Below are 10,681 nucleotides of genomic sequence, written 5' to 3'. Positions count from 1 at the left end.
GATTTTGATATTGATTCTGATGTTTAGTGAGAGAATTATTACTATAAATGGGTTATGCATGTTTTTATGGGACGAGCAAAAAAGAAAAACTATATATGTTTTTATGGGATAGAGAGAGTAATAATTTTAAAACATTACATTTTTTTCATATCAATAATTATTTTTTTACGACAATAATTACTTAACCAAATAAGTCGAAGAGAAGGAGTAAAAAAATAATTATTTTTTTACTGCTTAATAATACCTACAATGAGACTAAATGAGGGAAAATAGATTTGTTGTTTTTGTTAAGTGTGGTGGAGATAAATGTTGGCTCTTGCGATCCAATAATGTGAAGAAAGAGTCAGATTAAAGTCACATATTAATGAAAGACAATGACTTTGTCATCAAAGACAATAAGAATGAGTGTTGTTACCCTAACATTAATGTCTCATTCCACCACAACCTTAACATTGCAAGAGAAATAACTACAACCAAACGATTGCAAAAATCCAAACAAAAAACAATATTATATAAATTAATGGACCTTTCATTTCTCATGATTCAGACGAATGATTTATAGAAGCTCCTAAGATTCATATCTTTTTATTAGAATTAGTTATTGGGATGATAATGGGTCAGGTCCCACCTAATAAGTAGTATTTTTTTAATTTAAATTCGTTTAGAAATTATATACTCTACCTATTAAAATGTAATTTTAGCAATCATACTCATTTCAAAACTATATAATAGTAGTAAATGTTAATTACTCACTCAAATTCATTTCAAATCCATTTAATATTGACTCAAACTCATTTTGTAAGGCTTTGTGATAAAGACAGATATCCACAAGAAGCCCAATCAATTGCCACCCCTAATTAATTAGTCATATAAAACTTTAAAAATTTGCTAAAGAAATTCAGGAAACTATACCTTAAAAGCGAAAGCTCTACTCTTTTACATTCGTCAAATTACTTTAAATTTAGGAAAAAGTATTAAATATTGAATATACCGAATATAATTTCTCATCATGGAACATTTAATAAAATGAATAGTGGGCCACCACCAAAAACATAAGGCAAGACTGCGAGAGAGAAATTCTTGATATGCTCGAGACTGAAATCCGAATATTACTACTTTTTATATAGAAAGAGAAGAAATGAAATACTCCTCCAAAAAGATTGAATATTTACAAACAGATGTAAATAAATAAATAATTATAGTAAAAAAAAGAAAAAAAGAAAAAATGTAAAATTTTCAGAAGCTGTCTGAGTGCATACCCCAGGGCCTATATGATATCAAAAGTATGTGAGCATTGTCCTTTGTTTCTCTTTCTTAAAACACACACTGTCTTTTTTATCTCAGAAAACAACAATTTTCAGCTCCCCACTTTCTAAACTTTACTCCTAATTTATAACCATACAAAAAATACTCCTATACTAAGAATACCATCCTCCAAAATCAAATACTACTGCAGGAAAATTGAAATTAACCCAACTAATTATTATACTTGAGAAAAAGGCCACCCCATAAAATTGACACCTTTTCTTGATTCTTCAACAAAACATTCATCAATTCCCAAGATTTCTCCATTAACAGACACAGATAATCTCTCTATCTCACTTGGTCTCCACTCTCACTCTTCTTCACTTTCCTTTCCCCTAGGGTTTGGGTTCCTCCCTTGCTCCTCTCTTCCTCTTCTAGGGTTTTGTACCAACATAATTTTAATTTTTTAGTCTCCAATGGAAAAGTGTTAAATTGGGAAAGAAAAAATACCCGCATTTTGTTTTTCAAGGAAAAGTAAATTTAGAATAAACCCATTTCCTCTTTTATTTTCTTAGAGCTGAGATTTGGAGGTAGAGTTGGATCAGTGAAGTTCTGGGATCGGCAGAAATGATAGTTATTGTAGTGATGCTTTAAGCTTAAGGAGAGGCAAAGATCCTGTTGTTAACAGTCAATGGAAGTCTGGTGAAATTATTTTTTATCTAGAACCAAAGAAGGTGAGAAATAGCAGAAGAATTGGGTCTGCAAACATGCATTTTGCTAAGCTTGATGACTCTCCTATGTTCCGTAAGCAGGTTGGTGTTTTTTTTTTCTTTTCTTTTCAAACCCATTTTATAATTTTCTTTTATCTATTTGCTGCAACTTAACCGGATTGAGTTAGTATTTTCTGAGACTGTTACTAAACCTTTTTTTCTTTTTTGCTTGATGATGATTGGTTTAGTTGTTTTCCTCTTGTTCTGGCTGCTCAACACTGAAATCATGGTTCATTTGCCCTGGATTTCCTGCTTTTCTGATAATAGACCACTGTCCCATTGAGCTGTGTGATTCTAGTTGTTTGTGATTGTTTATTAACTTTGAACTGATTAATCCAATCTTTGCAAGCTCTGGTCCTCTGAATTTAACAGAATTTTCGGTGTAAAAGTTTAGGTTTAGCTCATGACTCAAAAATTGAAGATATGTTGGGATTTTTTTGGGGATTTATTTTTCCCCTCAGTGCATGACATCATAAAGTGACAGTAAAAAAGACACACAATTTTCTCGAACATTGGTAAAACTTGTCCAATTATACAAGCATCAAATCATGTACTCCTTTCCTTTCGTCCTTCGCCTTTTGGGCTTCGATTTCTATTCGTCCTCCTTCTGGGGAAAGGAAGGAAGTCCTGGAACTGTGATGTTTTATTGTTTCCCTTATCATTCTTGATGCCCAACAAATTGTGTTCTTGAAGAGTGTTTTTTTGTGATGATGCCAAGAGTCACGTTGTCCCTGATGTTGAATGAAATAATGGGACTTCCATTAGAATTTGAACTACTTTTAACTCTTCACATTGAAAGATTATACTAGAAATATTTTTCTGGTATACACATTTCTAAGAAAGCAAAGACGATCCTAGTTTAAGATTTTGCTAGTCTCTGAGAACTTATGTGTTTCAGTAGATTTGAGATCATTCTGTTATAAATTTATGAGTTGGACTTACTTCTCAGACATGTTCATCCACAGTTGTATTAATTTGATTTCAATGGTAGTTCTGTAACTCTGCTTTCTCGGTGAACAGATACAGACCTTGGAGGAAAGTGCTGACTCCTTGGGGGAAAGATGTTTGAAGTTCTGCAAAGGATGTCGAAGATACACGTTAGACCAATATTGTTATGCTTCATTTTCTGTGGTCATGATGTTCCCCCCCCCCCCCCCCCACACACACAACATTTCATGGTTTCTATGGTACACTATGTGTTAGCACTATTTGGTTTTGACTCAAAGTTAGGTATGGACTATAAATGAATATTTTTTCTCGTCTTATTTTTGTGGTATGCATCAATGTAAGTGGTGCCTAAAGCTCAAGCCAATCTGTTATAAGACATTGCCTAATTTGTGCTGATATAAATTAGTTGTAGTGAAATGGTTTAATTCACTCCATAGAATAACCACAGACAATGTAGGTTCTGCTCAGATATCATCTACGATATGAACAAAAAATAGTTAGCTTTTATTATCAGGCTATGCCCTCTTGTTCCGGAAGATTCTCCATTATTTCCCACAATTTTTTTGTTGCCATTAGTTGAAAACATACAAGTCATCTGTAGTCTTTCTTAGTGCAGGACAGCCATTCCACTCGATGTAGTAGTAAATCTTCTTTTTAAAAAATAAGAGCTAGCTTATTAATTTGGAGCAAGGTGCTCCAAAGTTCTACTGAACTGCACCATTGATATATTCCTTCTGTTGCTAGAAAACTACACAAACCTGTTCTTCTCTATTTTTCTATTTGATAATGTGGAGTCTAAAGTTTTATGTATCTTTTTCTGCTTGCAGTGAAGGACTCGGTGAGGGATATGATGGAGACATAGCTTTTGCTAGTGCACTGGAAACTTTTGGTGGAGGCCATAATGACCCTATTAGTGTTGCCTTTGGAGGTATATATGAATGTTCTAAGTATTCACCTTTTGCAATCTAGTTACATGTCATGCATATGTATTTATGTTCATGAACAGCCATGAAAATTTGTTTCTCTTGTCCTCTGCGCTGACTAACATATATGGATTCACAAGAGTCAAATATCAATCCATTGGAATGCACACGTATGAGAGTTACCTTTTTTTCTAACTGCACGATCTTGAAAAGCTTAGTCATTCTAATATTTGTTTAGCTGATCTAATTAGATGGTATCTAGACCTGTAACTTTTCTCTAAATGAATGATCGCTCCCTATTTTTCCTTAAACTTTTTTTAAAGCACTAGAAGTAGGTACAATAGTTGTACTCCGTGGTTTAGAACTTAGACATCTGCAGAAAACTGTTGGAAAGAACCCCACCTTGATAGTTGATATTAAAGGACTTTGGGATCTTGAGTTTACTGTGGTGCATAATGGTTGAGTCTGACAGTTTCGTATCCCTTTTGGTTTGTCTAGTGATATTTATGACACTGACTGTTGATGCGGATGTTAATATATTCATATAGATGACTCAACATCGTACCACATGCTATTTACCTAAAGAGTATACTGTCTTATGGTTCTTGGCGTATCATATCTTTTCTTGATCTTTACGGACCAAGTGCTTTTCGATTTTGTTTGATCTTGTTCTGCAGTATTTTTTGGTTCTCTTATTGATAAAATCTCGTATTTAATTTATTTATGGCACTGAGCTTCTATCAGTAAATTGATTAAAATTAATACTATTATTTTAAAATTCTTGTACTTGTAGGTCCTGTTATGACAAAATTCACTATTGCTTTGAGGGAAATTGGGACATACAAAGAAGTTCTTAGATCTCAGGTATGCACTTATGAATTTGGTCTGTATCTAGACTTTGTTTACAGCTGAGGCCGGTGAGGGAAAAAGTGAGGTATCAGTCTCTTGAAACTCGTTTGGGAAATTATGCTGTACTTCAGCTGTAACTTTGACATACATCTTTGTATCAACTTTTAAAAATATTTCCTTAACAACGATATTGTATTTGATTGTGAAACTAAGATGTTTGACAAGTTATCATGCAAACATGTATTTAACTGTTAGCGTGTTGCTTGTACAGGTTGAACACTTGCTAAATGATCGACTGCTGCAGTTCGTAAATTTAGATTTGCATGATGTCAAGGTAACCCTTTGCGTTTTGACTTGTTTAAATTCAAAGTCGTCTTCTGGTGCAAAATTGACAGAAAACTACAAAATTTAATATTTCCTTGTAGGGCATAAAGGCTGTCTTAATTGCTAATCAGTACATCAAAATTTGTTGGCATGTTATTTGTCGCCTCAGAGATTTTTTTATCCGTGTGATTCACTTAAACATCTTTCTTTCTAATTAGCCTATCCCTTGATGGAATGTTAGTTGACTGAGTTCTAGTATTCTTCATTAGGCCCAAAATCTCCCAACTGCCTTCCACATCTTAGATTCAGTATTCTAGGCATCCAATCCATGTTTGGGGTCCAGACTTATTTTATTATTATCTTATTGAGCTACCTCCATTATTTGTTCCACTCATATCTCACTCTGTAATTGACATGTCTCCCCTGCAAATGTTTGTTAGTCATCTTTATCCATATGTTCTGCTGTCTATTGTTTTTTATCATTTCACTAATGGATTTTAGCACGCAGGAGGCACGCAAGCGCTTTGACAAGGCTAGTCTTCTCTATGACCAGGTAATGTTCCATACTGATTCTCTATTCTTGCTTTTGCATGTAGCGTCCAGAACCTTCTGTCCAGGCACCTTGTTGGGTTGAAGAGTTGGAATTGAGTAGTTTGAAATTTGAACATTAGGATTGCTGCAATATAACAGCGAGGGAACATAGCAGTAGTAAACTTGTAATTTGTCTACACATTTCAGACCTTCCTCCTGAAGTCCAGCCATGAAGGTCCTTGAAAATTTTCACAATGTGCCAGATAGAGTCATTGTTATGAGCTTGGGATGAGTAAAACTAAATCAATTGCTAAAACACCATAAAAACACCATAACCATTGCTAGCAGTTCATCAGGGTTGTCAGTTTTGTCTCTAAGAAACCTCATGTAGCAATATTTTTTTTCCGTGAGTGGACTAAATGGGATTTGATTCTCCTTTTTAGCATCAAATTAGCCAATCCGCTGGGCCAAGAGACTTTAATAAGTTCATAATATGAGTGGGGTGTTCATTATGATTGACTTCTTTGTCAACTTGGGTTAAGTTTTGTTAGTAAATCTATTATAGTTCTACAGGCTCGTGAGAAGTTTTTGTCATTACGAAAAGGTACAAGAAGTGATGTGGCAACTGTTCTGGAGGAGGTAAAGCATCAAACTTGTCGTCATGAAGCTAAATCATAAAGTCCATATAATTCCCTTATACGCATGTTATGACATTGTCTCTTGGATGTATCCAGGAGCTCCATCATGCTCGGTCAACTTTTGAGCAGGCGCGATTTAGTCTGGTTAGTGATTTTCTACTTACTATATACTCCCTCCGTCCCTGAAATAAGTTCCTCTTTTTCCTTTTTGGGACGTCCCCCAAATAAGTTCCTCTTTCTTTCTTTCCATTTTTGGACAACTACCCCACCACTAATAATACTTTATTTATTCTTACTTTTCACTTTTTCACCACTCTCAATACTAATTATAACACTTTTTCACCTTTTCATCACTCCCAATACTAATTATAACATATTTTTCTCCACTATCAATACACTTTACCATTTTTCCTTAAAACCCGTGCCGTCCCCAAAGAGGAACTTATTTTGGGGACGGAGGGAGTATCTTTTGATTATTTCAAAGTCGAATTACGGCTCTGTTGCACAAATTTCTCCACATGCTTAATTTGAATTCTGCGTCCAGGTTACTGCTCTTTCTAATGTTGAAGCAAAGAAAAGGTTTGAATTCTTAGAAGCAGTTAGTGAAACAATGGCTTCTCATCTCCGCTATTTCAAACAGGTAGAACTTAATAGTGAAGTGATCGAATTGCTTAATCTAGTGTTTCTGTCCTTTCCAACTCCTTTATTTATTGGTTTGTGTAGGGATATGAGCTGTTGCATCAGATGGAACCATATATTAACCAGGTTTGTCTTACTTTTGCTTTCTTTTGGTTGTTTAACTAGTTGAGTATATGAGTATGATGATTATTTGTGATTCCTGACTCTTCATTTTATAAAGCTTTGATAATAATATGCAGCAACATTCTGTTTTTGTGCTAATTAGCTCATTAGCATTTTGGACACACTATGAGTTCTATAATATTATGACTCAAAGGTATATTATATAGATTATTAATATTTGGTGCAGGTCTCAACTTATGCGAAACAATCAAAAGAGAGATCCAACTATGAGCAAGCAGCTCTTAATGAGAGGATGCAAGAATATAAAAGACAGATTGATAGAGAGAGCCGGTGGTCATCAAATGGTTCTAAAGGATCTCCAAATGGAGATGGAATCCAAGCCATTGGGAGGAGTTCGCATAAGATGATAGAGGCTGTCATGCAATCTGCTGCAAGAGGAAAGGTTAAAGAGCTTTGACGATAAAATGACCAGTCAATTTTCTTTCTCTAGCTTATTGTTTTCTACCCATTTTCTTATTTGTATGCCTCGCTGAAGCTTGGAATTTCATTCAGGTCCAAACAATTAGACAGGGTTACCTTTCAAAGCGATCCTCGAACCTTAGGGGTGATTGGAAAAGAAGGTTCTTTGTCCTTGATAGCCGAGGAATGCTGTACTATTATCGTAAAAGAAGCAGCAAACCTTCTGTGAGTGGATACTTGAACCGTACACTTTTATAAAGAGGAGATGGTATTTTTCTCCAGAAATGCAGTCCTCTTAATTCCACGAGATGTCATTGACTGCAGGGCTCAGGCACTCAACTTTCTAATCAAAGGAATAGTTCTGAATTGGGTTCTGGATTGCTAAGTCGCTGGTTGTCTTCTCATTATCATGGTGGGGTACATGATGAGAAATCTGTTGCTCATCATACAGTCAACTTGTTGACTTCAACTATAAAAGTTGATGCCGACCAATCAGATTTAAGATTCTGCTTCCGTATAATATCCCCAACAAAGAACTACACGCTGCAGGTCTGTTTTTCCTATAGTTTTATAGTTTGTATGCCTCTTTACTTCTCAAGTATGTTATTATTTCAATATTTGATTTTGGTATCTATATAAATGATTTCTTTTGCTTGTCAGTGCAGGCAGAGAGTGCCCTGGATCAAATGGATTGGATTGAGAAAATCACAGGGGTGATAGCGTCATTGTTGAGTTCTCAGACTCCTGATAGGGTAACTTTCCTGAGTTGTTATACACTAATCATCTGTAATTTTTTAATTTCTGACAGTTTCCTGTTTATTCAGTGTTTACCTGCTAGTCCAATGGGAAGCGGTCATCATCGGTCCACCAGTGAGAGTAGTTCATTTGAAAGCGCCGACTTTGATCATGGAGCAATTGAAGAGTACACATCAGAGAGATTTAACTCATTACAGATAGACCGTCCTGTGAGAAACTCACAACAGCAAAGAACTGGTGTAAAAACCGAGAAGCCAATCGATGTACTGCGGAAAGTTTGCGGTAATGACAAATGTGCTGATTGCGGTGCTTCTGAACCTGATTGGGCATCCTTGAATCTGGGCGTTCTTGTATGCATAGAATGCTCTGGCGTTCACCGTAATCTTGGTGTGCACATATCTAAGGTATAGGCAACTTTTTCTAACGAGACCTTATCCAATCTTTATGGCTGGGTGGCACACCACTATCCTATACTTGCTGGACAATAGTATCGGGAATTCAAATCTTGAAGTTAACATGCAAGTCCATTCTTGCAGGTTAGGTCACTAACTCTTGATGTTAAGGTCTGGGAGCCATCTGTTTTAAATCTATTTCAGTCTCTGGGAAACACCTTCGCAAATTCAGTATGGGAGGAATTACTGCAGTCGAAGGGTGTCTTCCAAGTTGATCTTGGTCCCACAGGGTAAAGCTCATTTTGACACAATAAGCTGTGTGCTCGCACTAGCTGGTTTTGGTGTAAATTTTCTGTACGTCGCTTATTGACCCCTTTCTTCTGAAGGTTGTACCGGACTAATAAGCCACAAATGCTTTACTTCAGCAAGCCCAGTCCTGCAGATTCAATTTCTACGAAGGAGAAATTTATTCATGCCAAGGTAATTTCTTATCATCCTCTCATTCTTGTCATTGGGCATCTCGTTTATTTTCATCTTATACATATGCTGTTTCCACTGGCACAGTATGCGGATAAAATTTTTGTCCGGAAGCCCATGGACCATCAGCCTCTAGCACAGCAGATGTGGGATGCTGTCCGTGCCAACGACAAGAAAGCCGTCTACGGGCTCATTGTCAACTCAGAACTAGATATAAATGCTATTTACGGGCAAGGAGCTAGTAGCTCGTCACTCACCCTTGCCAAAGTGATGCTGTTGCAAGAGCAGACTGCCAATGATCCCTACTCCGATTGCTTGGAAGCTGAGGTGTTGCACGACACGTTTCCAAGCTCCATAAACCCGGCATGTAAAAGCGAAGACAACAGTTGTATTGAGGATCTCGACGGGTGCTCCTTGCTTCACCTCGCTTGTGAAACTTCAGATATAGGAATGATAGAGCTTCTTTTGCAATATGGTGCAAACATAAATGCTACTGATTCCCGGTCACACACACCCCTTCATCGGTGTATCATTAAAGGCAAAGCTGCGTTAGCGAAGCTTCTCCTAACGAGGTAATAAATGAGTGTGGTAAATAATCTCATATGTTAATTGCCATGACAGATAACACTCTTGTACATCCGGATGCACGGTGCATCTGCCTATTTAAAAATCCTTATCGGAATCAACTAACCCTAATTGGGATTAGATTTAATTAGGATGGATTCACATAAGTTTTTGCATATAGATAGATTGTTTTTTCATTGACACCATACTACTTGTATGATCTCATCACACTACTCTGTTCCCTTCAGAGGAGCTGATCCACGAGCTGTTGACGACCAAGGAAAATCCGCACTTCAGCTAGCGGTAGAATCTAGTTTTGATGACAATGAGGTCCTGGCAATACTGTCGGAATCACATGGATGAGGAGTTCAATCAAGGAAATAAGCAAGAGATCTGTAAAGACAGAAGCAGGAAAGGCGGTGATTGGGGGCGTTGGGAGTAAGTCTACTGTAATTATGTATCATCGCTTGCTCTCCGATGGAGAACGCCATTGGTGAATCCCGGGTTTCTGCTACGTGGCGTATGCTTGTACATTGATCTTGATGTTGCCATTATGGTTAATGGTGGTGATGGTAAGAAGGGGTGGAAGAGATTTAGGTGTAATGAGACTGGTGTAATATATAATGTTGATTGTGTTATTATTTTATTTTAATTTCAATTTTAATGGTGGATTGGTTGAGGGGGATTTTGGTGTGTTGGTGTGTGTTGTACATGCTAGTTTAGGATGGTGAGCTTTTTGTTGAGTACTTTGCCATGAATTTGAACACGAGTTTTGCCTTTTCAATCTCTCTTGTTTTTACTATTTGTATTAGGTGATGCGTGCAACTTTCATGCTCCCTATTTTTTTATTATTATTATTTTCTTTTATTTGTATTTGGGGGTGATATAATGGAGGAACGGAGACGATAATTAAATAAAGAGAAGAATGAAACCAAGGAGGGTCTTGAAGATTTTAATAGCGAGAAAATGAATACAGTATTTTTAAAAAAAATAGATGAAAAAAAGAGAAATGGGCATGCAAATGGTTATTTGATGATATATTA

At 36.3% G+C, this 10,681-nt stretch overlaps 1 protein-coding gene across 1 annotated transcript; it reads left to right on the top strand.

Annotated features, from left to right (window-relative positions):
* Nucleotides 1-1,310: 1,310 nt before the first annotated feature.
* LOC130993126 (ADP-ribosylation factor GTPase-activating protein AGD3) lies at nucleotides 1,311-10,422 on the top strand. Its single transcript, XM_057917889.1, has 19 exons — nucleotides 1,311-2,057; nucleotides 3,036-3,112; nucleotides 3,791-3,891; nucleotides 4,680-4,750; nucleotides 5,007-5,069; nucleotides 5,568-5,612; nucleotides 6,164-6,229; nucleotides 6,325-6,372; nucleotides 6,773-6,868; nucleotides 6,952-6,993; nucleotides 7,217-7,432; nucleotides 7,543-7,674; nucleotides 7,774-7,998; nucleotides 8,115-8,201; nucleotides 8,274-8,609; nucleotides 8,742-8,887; nucleotides 8,984-9,077; nucleotides 9,162-9,646; nucleotides 9,887-10,422. The coding sequence occupies exons 1-19, from the start codon at nucleotides 2,013-2,015 to the stop codon at nucleotides 9,999-10,001; spliced, it is 2,490 nt and encodes an 829-aa protein (XP_057773872.1). The 5' UTR covers nucleotides 1,311-2,012; the 3' UTR covers nucleotides 10,002-10,422.
* The last annotated feature ends 259 nt before the right edge of the window (nucleotides 10,423-10,681 follow it).

The sequence above is a fragment of the Salvia miltiorrhiza genome, chromosome 7 (genome assembly GCF_028751815.1).
Source record: "Salvia miltiorrhiza cultivar Shanhuang (shh) chromosome 7, IMPLAD_Smil_shh, whole genome shotgun sequence".
In the NCBI taxonomy this organism is placed as follows: domain Eukaryota; kingdom Viridiplantae; phylum Streptophyta; class Magnoliopsida; order Lamiales; family Lamiaceae; genus Salvia; species Salvia miltiorrhiza.
This window is presented reverse-complemented; position numbering and strand designations above follow the sequence as displayed.